The sequence below is a fragment of the Oncorhynchus keta genome, chromosome 24, assembly GCF_023373465.1.
Source record: "Oncorhynchus keta strain PuntledgeMale-10-30-2019 chromosome 24, Oket_V2, whole genome shotgun sequence".
Classification (NCBI taxonomy): domain Eukaryota; kingdom Metazoa; phylum Chordata; class Actinopteri; order Salmoniformes; family Salmonidae; genus Oncorhynchus; species Oncorhynchus keta.
Genome location: NC_068444.1, coordinates 20,149,953 through 20,174,910, shown reverse-complemented (window position 1 = coordinate 20,174,910; position 24,958 = coordinate 20,149,953). Strand labels below are relative to the sequence as shown.

At 41.1% G+C, this 24,958-nt stretch overlaps 1 protein-coding gene across 23 annotated transcripts in view; it reads right to left on the bottom strand.

Annotated features, from left to right (window-relative positions):
• LOC118402801 (neurexin-1a) overlaps positions 1-24,958 on the bottom strand; it is a 633,754-nt gene that overhangs the window by 568,841 nt on the left and 39,955 nt on the right. For 9 of the 23 annotated variants that reach the window (XM_052477934.1, XM_052477935.1, XM_052477945.1 and 6 more), the window contains exons 3-5: positions 10,788-10,805; positions 9,449-9,478; positions 7,479-7,529 (exon numbers count right to left, since the gene is read on the bottom strand). The exons of 5 other annotated variants lie outside the window; for them this stretch is intronic. In XM_052477934.1, the coding sequence (XP_052333894.1) occupies positions 7,479-7,529; positions 9,449-9,478; positions 10,788-10,805 (99 nt within the window). The remainder of the gene's footprint in view (positions 1-7,478; positions 7,530-9,448; positions 9,479-10,787; positions 10,806-24,958) is intronic. 9 more of the 23 variants (XM_052477941.1, XM_052477942.1, XM_052477960.1 and 6 more) reach the window with 3 other exon arrangements.

Genomic DNA, 24,958 nt, shown 5'->3' with positions numbered 1-24,958 from the left:
GACAGTGTTTTCCACCACCATCAACAAAACACCTAATTATGGATTTTTTTATGGAAGGATGGTGCCACATCCCTCCAATAGAGTTTCAGACACTTGTAGAATCTATGCCAAGGTGCATTGAAGCTGTTCTGGCTCGTGGTGTCCCAACGCCCTATTAAAACACTTTATGGTAGTGTTTCCTTTATTTAGTCAGTTACCTGTATGTGACTGACTAGAAATAAAGCAGGATTCAACAGCATTCCAATGGCTCGCAAATACATACTGACACATCCAATTTGCCTACAAACAAACAAAGACACCCAACGTTTGAAATTTAATTTCCTTGATACAACCCAGTCATACTTGGCACCGACAGAGAAATCAATTTACCTTTCATAATTAAAGAGAGGACATTTCCATTTTCAGAAAAAAAGTTTCAAAAAAGAATAACTCTCAAAAGCAATTAGACTAAAAAGTATACTAATTTAGGAAAAGGCCCGGTAATACCTGTAAGCCTGTTATGTGTGCGAGCCCGGTCTGTCTGCCTGCCGTTTTTTTAAGCTTCACATGGCACTTGGCTGTGATGACAGCTTTTAAATACACTGTCTGTTGGCTGTAGGTGTGCCAGTGGTATTATGACTTATCCTCTTCTCTCGGCTGCATTCCAATTTGTACTCTATTCTGTATATAGTGCGACACCTTTGATCAGGGGGCCATTTGGGACACAGGTAATGGAAATGAGATTCTCTGATTCTGAGAATCCAAGGGCAGCTTCACCAACACAGGCATCTTAATTTATGCACATATTTACCTCACAAAGGACCTCAAAATCTATCAAGCTAAACCACACGACCAGAGAGTACAGGAGAAACAAGAGTTGGAGTAATGGGACATTCTCAGAAGCTTTACAAAGTACATTATTACAATGACCATTTTAACTGCTAAAGTAGCTGAATTGATAATAAACATTTTGTACTAGTGGCACCTATTTAGATAAAACCAGATGTAAAAGCTGGATCTCTACAGTCACCACCTTGCTGTATTGTAGCAGCAATTATATCTGGATCTACAAGGACCTTAACCTTTTACACTCGTGGGAATTGGCCTATACTATATGGATAGGGCTTTATTGAAATGATTCTTGCAGAAGATATATGAAAAGCATAGTAACCATGGCAGCAATTGAAAGGGAACAGTTTGGAGATAATGGGGAAAATATTAGACAAATGTTGAGTACATAACAGTTAATGTAAACTGTCATGGTCAAAACATAAAGAATCAATGGTTGTAAAGATGGGGAGAGATCTGGCCGTTATAAAAATAGTTTTTTCTTGACAACAAACTCCACAAAGAAAGTCCTGCTGGTTATAGTTTTATCTTATCATAATTATTGCCCAGTCATATGGTCAAGTGCTGAAAAGAAGGACCTAGTTAAGCTGCAGCTGGCCCAGAACTGAGTGGCACATCTTGCTCTTCACTGTAATCAGGGGGGTAATATCAGTACTATACATTTCAGTCTCTCTTGGCTAAGAGTTGAGGAAAGACTGACTTCATCACTTCTTGTTTTTATAAGAAAAAATGATTTGTTGAAAATCCCAAATTGTTTGCATAGTCAACTTACACACAGCACTGACACACACACTTACCCCACCAGACATGCCACTAGGTGTCTTTTAACAGTCCCAGAAAAAAATTCAAGAAAACATACTCGCAAATGAACAGAAAACCTGCTTTTAAAAAACAAACACCTCCCGGCACAACGCCTCTCCCTGTGTGACCTACTTGTTGTGTGTATGTACTGACATGTATGTGTAACTGATGAATGCACACACACACACACACACACACACACACACACACACACACACACACACACACACACACACACACACACACACACACACACACACACACACACACACACACACACACACACTACTTCAATGTTTTAAATATGTAAATTGTCAAGTATTTTGTCTGTAATGTGTTTTTTGGTATGTGTTGGACCCCAGTAAGACTAGCTGTCACCATTGGCGTCGGCTAATGGGCAGCTTAATCAAATCAAAAGACTGAATCCAAACATTACACTGTTGATTTTATGTGCATTTTGCATTTGCTATACTTGTTGTACCACATTTGTTGATAACAAAATCTGTGGGGAAGGTGCCACATAAGACGAAACAATTACAAGGGTTTGAGTGAGAGGACTAACTGGTGTCTCCAAGTGGACACACCTCTCCAAAGTGTGCACAGTTCCTAAGCAATTTCAATTAATTTTTATGACTCAAAGAACAGTCTTCAACTACAAGTTGTTGTTTTTTTAGCTCTCATAACTGTGCCGTTGAGGAACTAGAGCAAGCACACTTGTAGTTGATTTATTTTGAACACAACACTGCATCCCCGACGTCACACAATTACTGTTGCTTTTTACGCAATCTAAAAATTGTTAATTATAAATCGCAATCTGGGTCAGGTGGGCATGATTTGAAAGCTTGTTGTATTGCCAACATGACTAGCGAGGTTATAAAATACAATCTTACAGTGCTAGCCGTTTACAAGGCAATTCAGAGAAACAGATCGTAATTTCGGTGTGCACAAAAAGGAGTCATGAGTGCATTCAGGTGTGTGTGCCCCGGCAGGTTTTCTTCACAATAAACATACAGTTGAATTCAGAAGTTTACATACACTTAGGTTGGAGTCATTAAAACTCGTTTTTCAACCACTCCACAAATTTCTTGTTAACAAACTATAGTTTTGGCAAGCCGGTTAGGACATCTACAAATTTTTCCAACAATTGTTTATGGCTTGCAAGCCGAAGAACACCATCCCAACTGTGAAGCACGGGGATGGCAGCATCATGTTGTGGGGGTGCTTTGCTGCAGTAGTGACTGATGTCCTTCACAAATAGATGGCATCATGAGGCAGGACAATTATGTGGAAATAACATCTCAAGACATCAGACAGGAAGTTAAAGATTGGGTCTTCCAAATGGACAATGACCCCAATCGTACTTCCAAAGTTGTGGCAAAATGACTTAAGGACAACAAAGTCAAGGTATTGGAGTCGCCATCACAAAGCCCTGACCTCAATCCTATAGAAAATTTGTGAGCAGAACTGAAAAAGCGTGTGCAAGCAAGGAGGCCTACAAACCTGACTGAGTTACACCAGCTCTGTCAGGAGGAATGGGCTAAAATTCACCCAACTTATTGTGGGAAGCTTGTGGAAGGCTACCCGAAATGTTTGACCCAAGTTCAACAATTTAAAGGCAATGCTACCAAATACTAATTGAGTGTATGTAAACTTCTGACCCACTGGGAATGTGATGAAAGAAATTAAAGCTGAAATAAATCATTCTCTCTACTATTATTCTGACATTTCACATTCTTAAAATGAAGTGGTGGTCCTAACTCACCTAAAACAGGGAATTATTTACTGTGATTAAATGTCAGGAAATGTGAAAAACCGAGTTTAAATGTATTTGCCTAAAGTGTATGTAAACTTCCGACTTCCACTGTACATAGGCCTATTCTGTTCAGAACAACCCAGGGTATGATTCTATGTCATTGTGTAACTGTAAATTAAACATAGTGATCATAAACATTGACACTGTATACAACATGAGTTTTATGATTTGGAAATGTGAAGTTCACATTTGGACTCACGGGTGTTTGGCTTGCTGTATGACATCACAGTGGTAATTATTATAATCCTCAACGTCTCAGATTTCAAAATACATAGTCATCTTAATTTACTCAGACAACAAAAAATGTGCAAATTTTGCCCAATTAGCAGGAGGGATGGGAGCCACTTCTTGTTGCACGCGGTGCTCAAGTTCAGAATGGCTGTCAGTCAAAACCTATACAGAGGTGTGAAGCGCAGAGCCAGAGCTCTGACATCATGTATAGCATGTTACTGTACAGCACGACGTTCCAATTTACGAGCTTATTAGTGCCCAAATTTGCCATTTTCAATCCCTATACAGGTACGAGTGTAAAGGGCTACCAAAATCTAAGTAGAAAACCAACACCAGGAGAGAAGGAGAAAGGAGAAAAGGAGAAGTAAGAGGGGATAAATCGTAAATTCTCAGAAGTTTTAGAAGCTGGTGAAAGTTCATTAATAGGGCTTAAATGTTGTGCAAACGTGTTGTACTAGTGTCATCAGATTAGATAAAACAAGATGTATAAGGGCTGGATCTTTCCAGCCTCATAACCCTGTACTGTAGCAGTGATCCTACGCCTGTTTCACATCCTATAGGAGACAGAGGACATACTGCATGGTGAAGGCCCGGAATTAGACTCAGTATGTTGTTAGTTTTCTGCTACATCAACACTTCTATCCATCTCTCCCCCCGTGGCTCGCCTTCTGCCACTTCCAGGCTGGAACGGTGTGTATCCCAGATAAAACCCTATGCCCTATACATTCCCTATGTGATCTAGTCAGAATTAGTGGATTTAGGGAATCTGGTATCATTTAGGACTGGGCGATATATTGAATTATAACATTTATGTTTTTGCATGATATTCCAAATGCCTGTATCGCAGAATTTCGTTGTTATTTATGTCCGCTTGTTCTCATGTTGTCTTTTTGGTCTCGTCTCGTTCGCTCCTTCTGTACTGAGCACCTTCCCATTTACACCAGCTATCTGCATATAATGATGCGATGCTCATGTCTCCACCCTAAAAATGGGGGTCGTTGTCCCAAAGGCAGAAAGGCAGGCAACAAGCTTAGGTCGAAAAGAAGTGCAGAGATACGCACGGGGCTTATTTTGGACAGATTTTGGCGGGAGTGAAACCTTTCGCTTCATGTCTTTCACCCAAGCATCTCCCCTACCACTCACGACAACAAAGATGAGAGATCACTTCTTCCTGACGGTTTCAACTCGCTATTTGCATGAGGTTTGCTCCAACAAAATCGGTCATATGGACAAAACAGATGGAGACATTATTTTACTGTAACAGATGAAAATATAACCTTTCGAACCATACCCTGTTTATGTTTCAACTCCTCAAATTTCGAGCAGAGCAGACACTACTAAATCGGATGTACCAATGAACATTCATTCTGGAAAATGAATGCTCATTTTTTTGTGCGCGCATTACGGTACCACGTATCGCTAGCAGCATTTAATTCAAATAAAGATTGTTATACTAGCTGTTTAGTCTGTGTTTTAGAAATGTGCAATGAGTATAAAACAATTGTATAAGGAATTGGCAACTGGTTCTCATTGTGAGAAATAAGGTAGGCCACTTGATTTCAACATCTGAACAAATTGGTCAAACAGTTCAAACAGTTGAAGACACGTGTTCATAACAATTCAACTGTTTTGCCATGTTATCCGATTTCAGAGTTTGTGGAATAATACCTAAATCATATTTGGCTAAAAATGAAATATAAACTGGCTACTAACTAGCACGTGGGCTTGTGTTTGAGAGATTGTTTATGAGACCGGTGTTAATTTACTGTAACGCCTGCTACATTATTAGTGAATGTGTATTTTGCATGGTTCTGGTTCAATTTGTAACAAAAAGGACATGTTTATAGACAGACCTGAAAGCCAGATCAGTGATTATTGCAACAACAACAAAAAATCAGGTACAACTATTTTGATAAAATAATTAAATGATCAGTGGGGGCTTATGGTTGTGGATGGCATATATTCAGGCTATGTACACTTTCACAATTGATTACTGTTTTAAATGCAGTGCATTTTAACTTTAATTGTACAACAAAGTTTATTTCCATAAAAAATGAATCGCCCATAAGTTTGAAAAAAAATGTAGATATCAGTTTTAGGCCATATCGCCCAGCCCTAGTGCTATTTCGAACTCAGTGCTGGTGGCATCTGCAGTTGGCACGCAATATGCTGCCAAAGGACAGTGTCCTGAGAGCTGTTACAGTACATTTCAGTGACGACTAGTGTCCAGCTAGCCATGCGTATAGCCCACAGTACATGTCAAACCCGGATGATTTCAGAAACATGCTGTACATCCATAGAGCTTTAAAATGACATATCCTGAATAGATTTTCTATATCTGCATTAAAGGTATCAAGATGCCACGGTGTTGGTCTTACAAACATGTAATGTTATGTGTACCCTTATCACGTTAAAAACACAATTGAAACCCCTTCGAAAATTGTGCTATTACAACCAGACTTGAGCATTGAAAATTGTGCTATTACAACCAGACTTGAGCATTGAAAATTGTGCTATTACAACCAGACTTGAGCATTGAAAATTGTGCTATTACAACCAAATTTGAGCATTGAAAATTGTGCTATTAAAACAGGACTTGAGCATTGAAAATTGTGCTATAATAAGCTATTACAACCAGACTTGAGCATTGAAAATTGTGCTATTACAACCAGACTTGATCATTGAAAATTGTGCTATTACAACCAGACTTGAGCATTGAAAATTGTGCTATTACAACCAGACTTGAGCATTGAAAATTGTATCCCATCCCTGGTACAGCTCATCAAACTTCCGAAGACCAATTTCATTAAATTTGTACAGGCAAGAGGGATTCCAATCTTGCAGGACAAATAAAATGTAGAACAGAATGTGTGCAAGAAATGTCAGAAATGCTAATTTGACCTATTCAATATCCAGGGAAAGATCAAGACAAGATGGGCGGCAAATCATCCAACCTCTATGAATGGCCACACAACCTGAACCACCGTTACCAAATAAGACCAAGTAAATAGCACTTACCTTAGTGAAGTGTAGTAGATCTTTGCACTGTTGCCCTCAGGTCCGAGTGATTAAAAGCAAGTAAAAAAAGGTGTACTCTCGTTGTGTGTTTTAGGATCTAAATCATGTTTAATCATGTACCTAAATGTAAAATGGCAGTGACAAATATTTATGTACTGCAGGTAATGGATGGATCCGAATCACCGATATCAGAAAATGGTTGCATTTCTCATACAGTGCAGGAGGGAAATGGTTCCTCATACATTTTATGAATTTATACTATATTTACTTGTGTCTGCGGATATTGTGTAGACTTACCTGTACAAACAAATTTCAAAGACTTTCACTGTATCATGCTAATTTATTTTCACAAACACATCCCTTACCTGACTTACTTAGACAGAAATGCTACAGTATTACAGGTGATAATATGAGAATAATTAATTGAGAATGCAAATGGAACACTGGAATGGAATTTCACAGTCTCACAATTCCTACAGTGTCAAAAGTCATGCCTTCAAACAATGTCATTTTGTTAAACTAATTTCACCCTTAAATAGAGATCCAGTATCACTACAGATACTCGTAACTCATAAATGATCCCGTTTTCCCCCACATGTCCTCACACACAACCTACATGCTGCTGGGACATCGACATTGTCTTTCATTGATGACTGAAGCCCCCAGGCATGTCACATAACATAATACGTATGGATGAAACAAACAAATCAAGTGGACTTTTCCTTTAGATCTGCTTGTCTTGGTGTGATCTGTTAAGGAATCTAATTAACAAAGCAAAGCTGTTTACCTGGAATGCTCAGTAGGGACCTTCGAAGCCAACCTTCTCCTTCCCTTCGCCCTGGGTAGGAGAGGCAAACGGGCAAAGATCAGAGGTCCACTTACCCTCTGTGGAGAGCGGCACAGCAGCACAGCCAGCCAGGATAAGATGCTGCCCAGCCCATGGGGTGCTCAGCCCATTGCCCGCTGTCCATGACACTCTGGTTGGTCAGACACTGGGGCCAGATATAGCCTTCCCCCCACCACACCACACTACCCACCAATACGTTGAACAAGATAAATCATTACCGGTGGGAAGGGCTGCACTGGCATCAGGTACCAGCAGTGTAGAGTGGACATCACATGTCCCCCTTTATGAATGTCATTATGGTTTTCATGCATCAAGCAGAAATGAAACAATCCACTCCTCATAGAAAGGTGTGAGCTGACCACAAAGTAAGAGCAGCAACCTACCTTGGGTACCGTGACACACATACATTTTATATAGTAGCAACATAAAACAATGAAATAATGCCAATGGACTTTATATACTTAATGAAATCAGCATATAAGGCCACAACAGACAGCAGACTTGACACATCATATGAGTACATTGAGTTTGAGTAAAAAAAACAGAGAGGTGAGTACCTTTACTTTTACCTATGATATTTGATGGAATGTTCCATGGTAGAAAGTAGTTTCCAGACAAAAGAGGATAAGAAGAGGGAGAGAGAAAGGAAAGACAGACACCCATAAGTGTCATGGTCATATGGACAGGCAGGGAAGAACACAGAGTGGGTGCATCTCAAATGGAACCCTATTTCATATAGGACCCTGGTCAAAAGTATAGGACTATATAGGGAATAGGATGCCATTTCAGACGCACCCAGAGAAACCACAGAGAGAGGCACGATGGGGTAAATATAATATCTGAGATGAGGTGAGAGATTGATGGACTGCTGGTGTGGGTATGAGGTTAAGGAGGGGTTGAGGGGGTAAAGCACATGTGAGCAATAATGTATTTCCTGCCTTATGGTGCATGCTGGGACATGAGCATCATCCAGACTGGCATGGAGAAGATGTGTCCTAAATGGCACCCTATTCCTTATGTAGTCCACAACTTTTGACCAGGGGGCCCTGGTTAAAAGTAGTGCACTGAATAGGGAATAGGGTGCCATTTGGGATGCTGGCAGAGATTGCCTTGAAAATGGAGAGAAGTTGTCAATCATCTAGCTTGCTCACTGTGGCTCACTGACTGGCAGCTAAAGCATTCAAGCAGCAAGGGTAATATAGAGGGGTGTCTGATGTAGCATTTCAGCTACCTAGAGTAGAGTTTTCCAAACTTGGTCCTGGGGCTCCCCTGGGTGCACGTTTAGTTTTTTCCCTAGCACTACAAAGCTGATTCAAATAACCTACTCATCGTCAAGCTTTGATTATTTGAGTCAGCTGTGTAGTGCTAGAGCAAAAACCAAAACGTGCACTCAGGGAAGGCCCCAGGACCGAGTTTGGAAAACCCTGACTTAATTGTACATCACAATTCTGCATTATCTTCAGCATGTTATGTTTGATTTTGATGATATGATGTAATTGCCAGCAGGATGAGAATGAAGAAGGGTTTGAAACATACTCGCAAGAAAAGTAGGCCAGAAATTAAAGCAATTTGGTCGAGAAAAAATAAAGAAAACAGATGTGCTGATTTGAGGCGATGAGTCGAGGGAAGTGGGATGAAGACAAAAACGTGTGAAAAGTAATACAAAAAAACAGCAAAGAAAAAAAAAGAACAGCCAGGATGAACAAACCAAACCAAGTCATTCACTGTTGCAAAGCAGCTGAAATGGATGACAGACCAGATCTGAAAAGCAGTTTTAATAGCCCTGAGTACCCCCAGCCAGCAGCAAGAGAACAAGAAGCAGCGAAAGAAGTCTTTGTATCGACCACAAAGGGAGAGGGGGCGGAGGGGGGATAATGGAGGCAAGAGTGGAAAAGGAACCGGACCCATACCTTGGTCGCCCATCATCAAGTGCGCCAGACCTTAAAGGGAAACAAGAGCACAGTCAGCAAAGAGACAGGGGATCACGGGTGAGGCTAAGGTTGCTTTCCAAATGACATCCTATTCTCTTTATAGTGCACTACTTTTGACCAGAGCCAGTGCACTTTAAAGGGAATAGGGTTCACTTGGGACGCTACCTAGGTCAAACTGACACACAGGCATCTGTGTCTGGTAGATGCCTGTGGTATTTTGGGAGGTGTTGGGGAGTTGGGGTAAGGGAGAAGGGGGACGGAGAGAGAGGAAGGGGTATAGTCAGACGAGGTTGGGTTATAGTGATGAGCATGTTTTCAACCAAGAGAGAGGTTGCAATGCATCATCAGTCAGACTTACTAGAGTTAAATTAACAGTAATGATTGGAAGTTAGTCGAGGTTCCATTCGTCCAAGAGGGGGATCCTTTGAGAATGCTCAACCCAGTCCACCTACTATACCTACCAACCCCCAAAACAATGGCCTGACTCCACGATTTAACAACGTTTTGAGATTTTGAGATCTCAGTCATTGGATCGACAATTCTCTCCATTCAGTTTCAAAGATCCAAACTGAGTATTTTCATGATAATGTTGTCAGAAAACATACACATTTGATTGGGCAGGGTCTGGTCATTTTCCCCTGCTTCATGTAAATATTTAAGACACTATTGGAAATAAATACATTATCTGGCCTTAAATTCAGAGTTTGTTCTGTAAAGTTCTATTCAGTTGTTTACTCTGAAACTATTTCCTCCTTGTAAATGGGAACAGACTATTGCATACTTCCCGGAGCACAATAACCTGCAGAATAATTTTTTCAAACCAGTGGGAGAGCCAAGGCACAGTTTGATAGTATAGTAGTAGCTTAAATACTTACCCACTTCTTAACATACATAGCTCAACTTTTGCCAGAACTTTCACTGATATTCATTGATATGTATCTATGAGAGATTTCAAGAATAATAGCAACTGCAATGCAGCAGAAATTTAAGAGAATTTTCCACAATTTCTCATCAGGATGGTGATAATCAGTGTTAATAACAGATAACCTTTCCAGTCCATAATTACACTATCCCAAACCACACATGTCTCCTGAACCAATTGCCTAGCACATGCTGCAAAAACATCTACCCAGAACCGCAAATGCGAAAAGATATAGAGCCAACTTACCATTTCAGTAGCACATTTTAACAACTTTTCCCCATAACAAACATGAGGAGTAATCTAAGCCATGAAAACCACAGCATGGTTTTAGTGAGTTAAATCATGGTGCAAAGATGATAAAACCATGATAAAGAAAAGAGAAAGTAGAATACCTACCTTCAACATGGTTGTCTTCTGCAAGCGGACGGACGGACGGGCGGAAGGAGAGAGAGGAAAAGGAAGACATTCGTTAAGCAGCATGCAGACTGGTACAGGGCCGTTGCATGTCGTAACCATGCAAGGCATCACACATCACATGCAAAGTGCCCCACGTTGTACTGTATTGACAACCCCAGCAGAGGAAAGGTCTTGGTGCTGCAGAGGCCTACTATCTCTTAGCTGTTCAACACAACTGGCTGTGTTTCAATGCTGCAGAGGACTTCTAATCCGTCAAATGTCTGTTAAACTATTTTCTGTATAACTATCTGTTTTTGGGTTTTAGAAAAGCTCTATAAAAATCCCATGTGTTATTATTAACATGACATTAAATTATACTTTCAGTCTTTGATCATATGGGATACAGGACCTGGGATACAGGACACAGCTTTATTTGTAAGAACTATAAGCTTGTTAAGATATTGAGTGGATTGCTATGCCCCTCTGGATAGCATTGTTTGCTTTGCTGTTAATGTTAGCTTGTCTGCTAGCTTGTTGTTAGCTTGTCTGCTAGTTTGTTGTTAGCTTGTCTGAGAGCTTGGCTGCTAGCTTGTTTTCTAGCTTGTTGTTAGCTTGTCTGCTAGTTTGTTGTTAGCTTGTCTCTTAGCTTATTAGCTTGGCTGCTAGCTTGTCATTAGCTTGTCACTTAGCTTGTTGAGCTTGTCTATCAGCTTGTCTGCCATGTGCCCACTCGGCATGTACTCTTTCAATCCCATTTACTAGACTGTCTACTGCAACAAAAGAATGGTTTTAGGAGTACATTCAACTGAGAGAAAACAAAGTGAGTTAGCAAATGTATTGGCGAAAGCTAGAAAAGGGTATAAAATAAGGTGTAAAGTGGTGTAGACCAAGTAAAAGAGGTGGTGAATAGGGCACATGCAGTGTTCAGTAACAGTGAAAGGGGGAGATTAAAAAAATAATAATAATGTTTAATTAAATCTCACTTTATTTAACAAGGCAAGTCAGTTAAGAACAAATTATTATTTACAATGACAGTCTACCACGGCCAAACCCGGATGACGCTGGGCCAATTGTGCACCGCCCTACCCTATGGGAGTCCCAATCACAGCCGGATGTGATACAGCCTTGAATCAAACCAGGGACTGTAGTGACGCCTCTTGCACTGAGATGCAGTGCCTTAGACTGCTGTGCCACTCGGGAGCAGTGTCTCTCAGCTGATGTATATTTATGTTTGCATGTATGTACACTACTGGTCAAAACTTTTAGAACACCTACTCATTTCAAGGGTTTTTCTTTAATTGTACTATTTTCTACATTGTAGAATAATATTGATGACATCAAAAAAAAATGAAATAACACATAGAATCATGTAGTAACCAAAAAGGTGTTAAACAAATCAAAATATATTTTATATTTGAGATTTTTCAAATAGCCATCCTTTGCCTTGATGACAGCTTTGCACACTCTTGGCATTCTCTCAACAAGCTTCACCTGGAATGCTTTTCCAACAGTCTCGAAGGAGTTCCCACATATGCTGAGCACTTGTTGGCTGCTATTCCTTCACTCTGCGGTCCGACTCTTCCCAAAACATCTAAATTTGGTTGGGTCGGGGGATTGTGGAGGCTAGGTCATTTGATGCAGCACTCCATCACTCTCCTTCTTGGTAAAATAGCCCTTACAAAGCCTGGAGGTGTGCTGGGTCATTGTCCTTTTGGAAAACAGATGATAGTCCACGAAGCCCAAACCAGATGGGATGGCGTATCGCTGCAGAATGCTGTGGTAGCCATGCTGGTTAAGTGTGCCTTGAATTCTAAATAAGTCACAGATTGTCACCAGCAAAGCACCTCCACACCATAACAACACCTCCTCCATGCTTTACGGTGGGAAATACACATGCGGAGATCATCAGTTCACCCACACCACGTCTCACAACGGCACGGTGGTTGGAACCAAAAATTTCCACCAGTATAATATCCATTACTCATGTTTCTTGGCCCAAGCAAGTCCTTTCTTCTTATTGGTGTCATTCAGTAGTGGTTTCTTTGCAGCAATTTGACCATGAAGGCCTGATTCACACAGTCTCCTCTGAACAGTTGATGTTGAGATGTGTCTGCTACTTGAGCTCTGTGAAGCATTTACATGGGCTGCAATTTCTGAGGCTGCTAACTCTAATGAACTTATCCTCTGCAGCAGAGGTAACTCTGGGTCTTCCATTCCTGTGGTGGTCCTCATGAGATCCAGTTTAATCATAGCGCTTGATGGTTTTTGCGACTGCACTTGAAGACATTTTTTCATATTGACTGACCTTCATGTCTTAAAGTTATGATGGACTGTTGTTTATCTTAGCTTATATTAGCTGTTGTTGCCATACTATGGACTTGGTCTTTTACCAACATAACTTGTCACAACATAACTAATTGGCTCAAATGCATTAAGAAGGAAAGAACATCCACAAATTAACTTTTAAGAAGGCACTACTGTTAATTGAAATGCATTCCAGGTGACTACCTCATGAAGCTGGTTGAGAGAATGCCAAGAGTATGCAAAGCTGTCATTAAGGCAAAGGGTGGCTTTTTGAAGAATCTCAAATATAAAATATATTTTGATTTGTTTAACACTTTTCTGGTAACTACATGATTCCATATATATATATATATATATATAGTAAAATCAATATTTCATTATTAACATTTTCAATATTTATTTTAAGTTTGAACTGAAATATGGCAATAATACTTTTTTTCCCCACGTGAATGAGGACTGCTGAAAGAGAGAGAGAGAGTGACGGGGAAATCATGCCTATTTCTGGACTTTCACAAAAGGGCAGAGAGAGGGTTGAGTCCATATCTGGGCCCATATCAACAAAGTATCTCAGCGCAAGAGTGCAGATCTAGGATCAGTTTAAGCATTTAGATCATAATGACTAAGATTCTATGGACATATCTCAGATCAGCACTCATAAATAATTAGTAGTGAGCAGAGATTAAGTGCTAAAAGGGGACATCACCTCACAGTCAAAGTGAAATTCGTGACATGGTGATAAGGAATTTAAAGTAAAAAGAATGTGAGGTCTATCAACACTATCAGAGACTGATAAAGTTGTCATGTCTGTTGCCAAAATGATGGCAAACTAGGTGCCCAGCATGTCATGCCATTACCTCTAGTGGGGAACATTACATTTGGAGGAAGTATGTGTTACAATAAAGCATGCAATAATCATTGAAAGGTTGAGAGGATGTAAAGGCCTCCTAAAACAGAACAACACATTGGTCAGTCAACATTTCTCATCAACATTTAGTTATATAAGTATTATAAGTGTTCAATTAGTAAATCAGTGAAACTGCTGGCTGTTACAGATAACAGACGTATAATTCAATTCAGAAGGTCGACTGTAGACATATTGATACATGAACTTTACAGAAGTGAACACTGGTTGGTTTTTACACTAGTTAAAACCATTTGCATTACATCTGTAATATGTTTTAATCTGATTTATCAATTTAAAGGAGAAATCGTGAGTCATGAGAATGCAAACTTTTAAGATTAGATAAATAATGACATTCAATTTGATTATAAAGCTTTACATGTATATAAGTGAATATAAGCTATGTGATAACTATAGAATGAGTAATTTCTTTGTCTGAAAGTACCATGTCATCATGTTGGTATACCTACACATTGGACGTTGGGCCACACAGCATAGCTCCTAGCTCCCATCAAATGAAACAAGTATCCTACCTCTCCTCAATGGTTTCAGGCCCCGATTCAAGCGATTTATTGACCAAGAAACTTACCAGCATATCAGCTCCCCTTCCAAATCAGACACCATGCACCACAACCAACCAACCAACCAATAAAAGTGTGAGAGCAGCAGCATTTTGTGAACAAAATAGGATGCAAGTACTGTAATAATGAGGACTTTGTTATGGTAATAAAAGGAAATGTTTGTAATTTCTTCAACTGTAAGCTACATATACAGTACATCTCTGTCGGCATATAAGGAAATATTGGGCACTTTGATCATAGCCGTGGGAAGTAGGGGGGCTGATGGTGCTGCAGAACCCCCTGAAAAATCAGAATAAAATATATATATATATAAATTGAAAAAATATATATTTCACTAAAGTAGTGCACTCGGCCTTTACTCGTTTGTATTAGCGGACCACCTATCAGCAAAATAAATCACAGCACCCCCACACCCAAACTACTTGCTGCGGCTATGACTTTGTTCACAAAAGGATAGCTTGATGATGAGAAGCACGCTTCCTATTCAAAAAGCATTCTGGGGTGGCAACAAGCTTTGAGCTGGTATGGTGAAGTGACAACAGTAGCGATGAGGAGAAAAGTAAGAAAGCAGGGGCTGTTTGCTGATATATCTATACCTTAAAGAACAGCTCTTAATTATCATCCCACAAGAACACATAAACACTTCAAACATTCCACCGGGGTCAGAGTGTTCTCTGGATTGTGACTGTATTTTGACAAGGATCATTTTGATATTTTTAACTATGAATGTGTCATTTTAATAAAAATGGGTTTTTGATGCACAATCTGTCCAATGATTTTATCACCATTTTATTACTCTGTTTCTAGTGTTTCTCTTCCTCTTATATTAGTAATTTCAAAACAAAATGGCTTTTCAAAATAAGAATATCACATCCAATGAAATCTGCTTTACAGTAATTTAAGCTTGAAAAAATGTATGTTGTTTCTTTGATCCAACCGTGTAGTTCTATACACTCTGATAAAAATCTATACATCCATCAAACAAATAGAAAAGCAGGGTCAACGATAGGGGAAACATCTCCATGGCAACCTATGACAACATCTAAGACCATCCAACAAGTAAAAGCCAAGACAGATAACCTTCATTCAGATTTCTACACAGAATGACTTCACTAAAGCCAAGAGTAGTTCAAATTATGTTTCTACACTACCCAGCTACGTACGTTCAAACCATGTTGAACTGAAATTGAACTTAAAATGCTCAATTCATACATGTAGTTTTATTTCCAGACCTAAACTGTTGCACATGCATTGCCTTTATTTCCTATGTTCACACACACACACACAAGTAATATAATAATGACTTTTGGGGATTACGTAGATTACATTTAGTTACATTTAACTGGTTTTAACACACAAACACACACACACACACACACACAAACACACCACTTTCTCCCTTCCCAAATCTCCCCAGCTGGTTGATAATCCTGGCAGAGGAATAAACCTGCCTAATCCCCTTGACGAAGCAGCGATCCCACTGCCATTGTGCTGCTAATACCACACAACAATACAATGCACTTCACTCCACTTAGCTCCACTCCCATGCAGAAAACACTATATACATATTGGTATATGACATAGTGCCATGTAGAGCCCATGATTATAGTCAAAACACCAGCTTGTACACAGCTAGTACACATACAGTACACATAGCCGAAAACCGAGCATAACATTGCCTCTCTAGTAATAGGCATACTACTAAATTCATCTGCATACAACATCTGTATCCAATATTACTCGTATTTAGCCTGTACACATACAGTACATTTCCACAAACAGCCTGCATTCAAGACCATCTGTATATGTCATTGGATTTAGGTTAAAAGAGTGTGTGTGTGTATGTGTGTATGTTTGTGTGTGTGTGTGTGTGTGTGTGTGTGTGTGTGTGTGTGTGTGTGTGTGTGTGTGTGTGTGTGTGTGTGTGTGTGTGTGTGTGTGTGTGTGTGTGTGTGTGTGTGTGTGTGTGTGTGTGTGTGTGTGTGTGTGTGTGTGTGTGCGTGCGTGTGTGTGTGTGTGTGCGTTGGAGGGTATGACATTTGTTTTCACATTCTAAAACATGTGTGCCACTCATTGTACTGCAGACTGAGTTACTATGAAGATATCCCTCTAGTGGTGTGGGGGCTGTGCTTTGGCAAAGTGGGTGGGGTTATATCCTTCCTGTTTGGCCCTGTCCGGGGGTGTCCTCGGATGGGGCCACAGTGTCTCCTGACCCCTCCTGTCTCAGCCTCCAGTATTTATGCTGCAGTAGTTTGTGTCGGGGGGCTAGGGTCAGTTTGTTATATCTGGAGTACTTCTCCTGTCCTATTCGGTGTCCTGTGTGAATCTAAGTGTGCGTTCTCTAATTCTCTCCCCTCTTTCTTTCTCTCTCTCGGAGGACCTGAGCCCTAGGACCATGCCCCAGGACTACCTGACATGATGACTCCTTGCTGTCCCCAGTCCACCTGGCCATGCTGCTGCTCCAGTTTCAACTGGCCTGGGCCCTAGGACCATGTCCCAGGACTACCTGACATGATGACTCCTTGCTGTCCCCAGTCCACCTGGCCATGCTGCTGCTCCAGTTTCAACTGTTCTGCCTTACTATTATTCAACCATGCTGGTCATTTATGAACATTTGAACATCTTGGCCACGTTCTGTTATAATCTCCACCCGGCACAGCCAGAAGAGGACTGGCCACCCCACATATGCTCTCTCTAATTCTCTCTTTCTTTCTCTCTCTCGGAGGACCTGAGCCCTAGGACCGTGCCCCAGGACTACCTGACATGATGGCTCCTTGCTGTCCCCAGTCCACCTGACTGTGCTGCTGCTCCAGTTTAAACTGTTCTGCCTTATTATTATTCGACCATGCTGGTCATTTATGAACATTTGAACATCTTGGTCATGTTCTGTTATAATCTCTACCCGGCACAGCCAGAAGAGGACTGGCCACCCCACATAGCCCGGTTCCTCTCTAGGTTTCTTCCTAGGTTTTGGCCTTTCTAGGGAGTTTTTCCTAGCCACCGTGCTTTTACACCTGCATTGTTTGCTGTTTGGGGTTTTAGGCTGGGTTTCTGTACAGCACTTTGAGATATCAGCTGATGTACGAAGGGCTATATAAATACATTTGATTTGATTTGATTTGATTTATGAAGGGCTGACTTACTATGAAGGGCTGAGTTACTATGAAGGACTGAGTTACTATGAAGTGCTGACTTACTATGAAGGGCTGACTTACTATGAAGGGCTGAGTTACTATGAAGGGCTGACTTACTATGAAGTGCTGACTTACTATGAAGGGCTGACTTACTATGAAGGACTGACTTACTATGAATGGCTGACTTACTATGAAGGGCTGACTTACTATGAAGGGCTGAGTTACTATGAAGGGCTGACTTACTATGAAGGGCTGACTTACTATGAAGGGCTGACTTACTATGAAGGACTGACTTACTATGAATGGCTGACTTACTATGAATGGCTGACTTACTATGAAGGACTGAGTTACTATGAAGGACTGACTTACTATGAAGGACTGAATGTTACTATGAATGGCTGACTTGACTTACTATGAAGGACTTACTATGAATGGACTTACTATGAATGGCTGACTTACTATGAAGGGAGTTACTGACTTACTATGAAGGAAGCTGACTTACTATGAAGGGCTGACTTACTATGAGTTACTATGAAGAACTGACTTACTATGAATGGCTGAGTTACTGAAGGGCTGACTTACTATGAAGGGCTGACTTACTATGAATGGTTACTATGAAGAACTTACTATGAATGGCTGAGTTACTATGAAGGGCTGACTTACTATGAAGGACTGAGTTACTATGACTGAAGTGACTTACTATGAAGGGCTACTATGAAGGGCTGAGTTACTGAAGGGCTGACTTACTATGAAGTGCTGACTTACTATGAAGGGCTGACTTACTATGAAGGGCTGACTTACTATTACTATGAATGGCTGAGTTACTATGAAGAACTGACTTACTATGAATGGCTGAGTTACTATGAAGGGCTGACTTACTATGAAGGGCTGACTTACTATGAAGTGACTTACTATGAAGGGCTGACTTACTGAAGAACTGACTTACTATGAAGGGCTGACTTACTATGAAGGGCTGAGTTACTATGAAGGGCTGACTTACTATGAAGGGCTGACTTACTATGCTGAGGAAGCTGAGAATTACTATGAAGAACTGACTTACTATGAATGGCTGAGTTACTGAAGGGCTTACTATGAAGGGCTGACTTACTATGAAGTGCTGACTTACTATGAAGGGCTGACTTACTATGACTATGAAGGGCTGACTTACTATGAAGAACTGACTTACTATGGCTGAGTTACTTACTATGAAGGGCTGACTTACTATGAAGGGCTGAGTTACTATGAAGAACTGACTTACTATGAATGGCTGACTTACTATGAATGGCTGACTTACTATGAAGGACTGAGTTACTATGAAGGGCTGACTTACTATGAAGGGCTGACTTACTATGAAGGGCTGACTTACTATGAAGGGCTGACTTACTATGAAGGGCTGACTTACTATGAAGGGCTGACTTACTATGAAGGGCTGACTTACTATGAAGGGCTGAGTTACTATGAAGAACTGACTTACTATGAATGGCTGAGTTACTATGAAGAACTGACTTACTATGAATGGCTGAGTTACTATGAAGGGCTGACTTACTATGAAGGGCTGACTTACTATGAAGTTGACTTACTGAAGGGCTGACTTACTATGAAGGGCTGAGTTACTTAAGAACTGACTTACTATGAAGGCTGAAGAACTTACTATGAAGGGCTGACTTACTATGAAGGGCTGAGTTACTATGAAGAACTGAACTATGAATGGCTGAGTTACTATGAAGGGCTGACTTACTATGAAGGGCTGACTTACTATGAAGTGCTGACTTACTATGAAGGGCTGACTTACTATGAAGGGCTGAGTTACTATGAAGAACTGACTTACTATGAATGGCTGAGTTACTATGAAGGGCTGACTTACTATGAAGGGCTGACTTACTATGAAGGGCTGACTTACTGTGAAGGGCTGAGTTACTATGAAGAACTGACTGACTGACTTACTATGAAGGGCTGACTTACTATGAAGGGCTGAATGGAATGGCTGACTTACTATGAAGGGCTGACTTACTATGAAGGGCTGACTTACTATGAAGGGCTGACTTACTATGAAGGGCTGAGAAGGGCTTACTATGAAGGGCTGACTTACTATGAAGTGCTGACTTACTATGAAGGGCTGACTTACTATGAAGGGCTGACTTACTATGAAGGACTTTACTATGAACTTACTATGAAGGCTGACTTACTATGAAGGGCTGACTTACTATGAAGGGGCTGAGTTACTATGAAGGGCTGACTTACTATGAAGGGCTGACTTACTATGAAGCTGACTTACTATGAAGGGCTGACTATAAGGGCTGACTTACTATGAAGGGCTGACTTACTATGAAGGGCTGAGTTACTATGAAGGGCTGAGCTACTATGAAGGGCTGAGTTACTATGAAGGGCTGACTTACTATGAAGGGCTGACTTACTATGAAGGGCTGACTTACTATGAAGGGCTGAGTTATTATGAAGGGCTGAGCTACTATGAAGGGCTGAGTTACTATGAAGGGCTGACTTACTATGAAGGGCTGACTTACTATGAAGGGCTGACTTACTATGAAGGGCTGAGTTATTATGAAGGACTGAGCTACTATGAAGGGTTGAGTTACTTATATCATACTGAAGCATCAAACTCTACTTCATTCACCGACTGTCAAATGTTATCGGTTTGAGTAACTATCATCAAAATCCTTAGCTCTGTGAATGTCCCTCTGGATTTCTGTGTAGCCTAATATTTTGGAGAGAATTATGACCAAAGAAAGGGGCTAGGCCTGGCAACTCCTAACTTTGAACACCACTTAGGCAAATTCAGAAGATTGCTTCTCCCTACACTTTATCACATTGGGATAGTCAAGGTTATTTGTACTCAGTGGAGGAAAAGTACACAACTGTCATATTTGAGTAAAAGTAAATATAACTTAATAGAAAATGACTCAGTGAAAGTCACCCAGTAAAATACCACTTGAGTAAAAGTCTAAAAGTATTCGGGATTAAATTAGAGGTGTAAATTAGAGGTTGACCGATTATGATTTTTCAACGCCGATACCGATACCGATTATTGGAGGACCAAAAAAGTCGAAACCAATTAAATCGGACAATTTTTATTTATTCATTTGTAATAATGACAATTACAACAATACTGAATGAACACTTATTTTAACTTAATATAATAAATCAATAAAATCAATTTAGCCTCATGTAAATAATGAAACGTTCAATTTCATTTAAATAATGCAAAAACAAAGTGTTGGAGAAGAAATTAAAAGTGCAATATGTGCTATGTAAGAAAGCTAACGTTTCAGTTCCTTGCTCAGAACATGAGAACACATGAAAGCTGGTGGTTCCTTTTAACATGAGTCTTCAATATTCACAGGTAAGAAGTTTTAGGTTGTAGTTATTAGAGGAATTATAGGACTATTTCCCTCTATACCATTTGTATTTCATTAACCTTTGACTATTGGATGTTCTTATAGGCACTTTAGTATTGCCAGTGTAACAGTATAGGGTACAGTACAGTACAGTACAGTGTAACAGTCCCTCTCCTCGCTCCTCCCTGGGCTCGAACCAGCAACACAACGACAACAGCCACCATCGAAGCAGCGTTTTTCGCATGCAAAGCAAGGGGAACAACTACTAGAAGGCTCAGAGCGAGTGACATTTGAAACTCAATTAGTGCGCGCTAACTAGCTAGCCATTTCAGCACAATGAAGAGCTGCTGGCAAAATGCATGAAAGTGCTGTTTGAATGAACGTTATCGCGCCTGCTTCTGCCTACCACTGCTCAGTCAGATACTTAGATACTTGTATGCTCAGTCAGATTATATGCAACACAGGACACGCTAGATAATATCTAGTAATATCATCAAACATGTGTAGTTAACTAGTGATTATAATTGATTATGATTGATTGTTTTTATAAGGTAAGTTTAATGCTAGCTAGCAACTTACATTGGCTTACTGCATTTGCGAAACAGGCAGTCTCCTTGTGGAGTGCAACGAGAGAGAGGCAGGTCGTTATTGCGTTGGACTAGTTAACTGTAAGGTTGTAAGATTGGATCCCCCGAGCTGACAAGGTGAAAATCTGTCGTTCTGCCCCTGAACGAGGCAGTTAACCCACCGTTCCTAGGCCGTCATTGAAAATAAGAATGTGTTCTTAACTGACTTGCCTAGTTAAATAAAGGTATAAAAAATAAAATATATATATTTTTTAAATCGGTGCCCAAAAATACAGATTTCCGGATTGTTATGAAAACTTGAAATCAGCCCTAATTAATCGGCCATTCCGATTAATCGGTCAACCTCTAGTTTAAATATACTTAAGTATCAAAAGAACGATGTTTAAGTTATTTCAAATTCCTTGTACTAAGCAAACCAGACTGCACCATTTCCTTTTTTTTCTTTTTAACAACTGTCTGTACTGTATGTAGGCGCTGCTCTGTAATGTTTGCCAGTGTTTTGAAATGCTCAAGGTGAGGCTGGCCAGAGCCTGGTAGACCACACCTGTGCAAACTAAGTTATTTTGGCAGGAATACTTGCTTAAACCTATTGTTTTTCTTTTATATTCCTTCAGTGTTGCGTTTGTTTTGTCAGTTTAGTTGCCAACCTACATTTTAGAGCTCCTATCAGTGGTGTGTATTCATGGATGCCAAGGGAAGCCAGGCTTCCCCAAATATTTGAGTAATAAAAAGACAATTGTATCCTTCGTCTCTCTCTGTGTTTACAACATTTTTCGGCAATTTGTAAGTGTCTGAATCTCACTGGAGAAATCATCCTAGCGAGGGAAACAGCACCCCTCTGTCTCAGTATGTATAGCCCATGTATCAGATATTGTCTGGACCAAAAGAGTATGTAACATGTTGCCGCCGTAGCATTTGATTGATTGATGCCAGCAAGCATTTGGCCTCCCGAGATAAAAAAAAGAATTAGCCAGTCAGCGTTGAACTGAGCTCAACTGTGGGTTGTCATGGTGCAGCAAAATGACCCCCAAGGGATGCCAATTTGGATTTGGCTTCAGACCATTCAAATCACTTCCTAAGCAAAATGTCATTTTCAGAAAAACTTGTCAGTTTCTGGTCTGCTTGTGTTGATGTCCTGTAGCTTGCTAAATCGTCCCTTTCCTAACCTATGGATGGAGATGGGGATTTAGATTTGTGGTTTTGATTTCATTCTCTGTACAAGCCAATGATTATGACGGCGATTCTGATCTAACCATAAATTAATATGTTTTTCCACTGGCCTGAGATGATTAAAGTTCAATATGTAGCCTAGATGTAGTCTAGTAGGCTCATGATAACTAGCTAGCTACTTAGCTGGTTCGTTGTTGCCCATGTGAGGAAGTTAGGCTAGCAAGCATTTTAGCTAGGTAGGCTATGACAACAAAAAACAAAAGTGTACTGTATTACAGAGACATTGACTGTTTTGCCAACATGAAAGAGAGGAGGATGGCATTGGCGTTCAACTAGTCTACAAGTAGGGCGAGCCAAAAATATAATATTTACCTGCACACACACACAATATTTAGCTATATTAATTTGACTAAATTGTATTGGTATCTTTAAGTTTGTTTTCAGTGTATTAAACTAAGCATATAAATAGCCTTGTGGATTTAATGATGTTTACATTTTTTAGTTGAAATGGTGCTGGAATAACAGAGGTGTCACGTTCTGACCATCGTTCGTATGTGTTTTCCTTGTTTTAGTGTTGGTCAGGACGTGAGCTGGGTGGGCATTCTATGTTGTGTGCCTGGTTTGTCTATTTCTATGTTTGGCCTGATATGGTTCTCAATCAGAGGCAGGTGTTAGTCATTGTTTCTGATTGGGAACCATATTTAGGTAGCCTGTTTTGTGTTGGGTTTTGTGGGTGATTGTTCCTGTCTCTGTGTTTGCACCAGAAAGGACTGTTTTTGGTTTTTGCACATTTATTGTTTTGTTAGTTATTTAATGTATAGTTCCTTCATTAAGGAACATGAATAACCACCACGCTGCATTTTAGTCCGCCTCTAATTCACCACAGGAAAACCGTTACAGAATCACCCACCACAACAGGACCAAGCGGCGTGGTAACGGGCAACAGCAACAGCGGCGCAAAGAGGAATGGACATGGGACGATGTATTGGACAGCAAGGGTTGCTACACCTGGGAGGAGATCCTGTTCCATGGGAACAGGTGGAGGCAGCTAGGAGAGCAGAGGCAGCCGGAGAGAGGAGCCGGCGATATGAGGGAACGCGGCTGGCAAGGAAGCCCGAGAGGCAGCCCCAAAAATGTCTTGGGTGGGGGGCACACAGGAAGTGTGGCGAAGCCAGGTAGGAGACCTGTGCCAACTTCCTGTGCATACCGGGGGGCGAGAGAGACCGGGCAGGCACCGTGTTATGCTGTGGAGCGCACGGTGTCCCTAGTGCAGCGCACGGTGTCCCTAGTGCGGGTGCATAGCCCGGTGCGGTACATACCAGCTCCGCGTATCGGCCGGGCTAGAGTGAGCATTGAGCCAAGTGCCATGAAGCCGGCTCTACGCATCTGGTCCCCAGTGCGTCTCCTTGGGCCGGCTTACATGGCACCAGCCTTGCGCACGGTGTCCCCGGTTCGCCTGCATAGCCCAGTGCGGGCTATTCCACCTCGCCGCACTGGCAGGGCGACCGGGAGCATTCAACTGGGTAAGGTTGGGCAGGCTCGGTGCTCAAGAGCTCCAATGCGCCTGCACGGTCTGGTCTATCCGGTACCACCTCCACACACCAGCCCTCCGGTGGCAGTCCCCCGCACCAGGCTGTCTCTCCGTCTCACCCCTACAGGTGCTCCCTCCTGTCCAGCGCTGCCGGAGCCTTCCTCCTCTCCAGCGCAGCCGGAGTCTCCCGCCTGTTCGGCGCTACCAGAGCTCCCGCCCCTCAGTCCAGAAGCGCATGAGCCCCTCATTCCAGAGGTGCCAGTGCTCCTCAGTCCAGCGCTTCCCCTCAGTCCCGAGCTTTTGTCATTGTCTCTGATTGGGAACCATATTTAGGTAGCCTGTTTTGTGTTGGGTTTTGTGGGTGATTGTTCCTGTCTCTGTGTTTGCACCAGATAGGACTATTTTTGGTTTTCGCACATTTATTGTTTTGTTAGTTATTTCATGTATAGTTCCTTCATTAAAGAACATGAATAACCACCACGCTGCATTTTGGTCCGCCTCTACTTCACCACAGGAAAACCGTTACAAGAGGCAGTGCTCCTGTTGTCTTTGTGCTGACTTGAGGTAACTCTGTTGTTCTATATCAGTAGTTTTTTTGTAAACTGTCAAA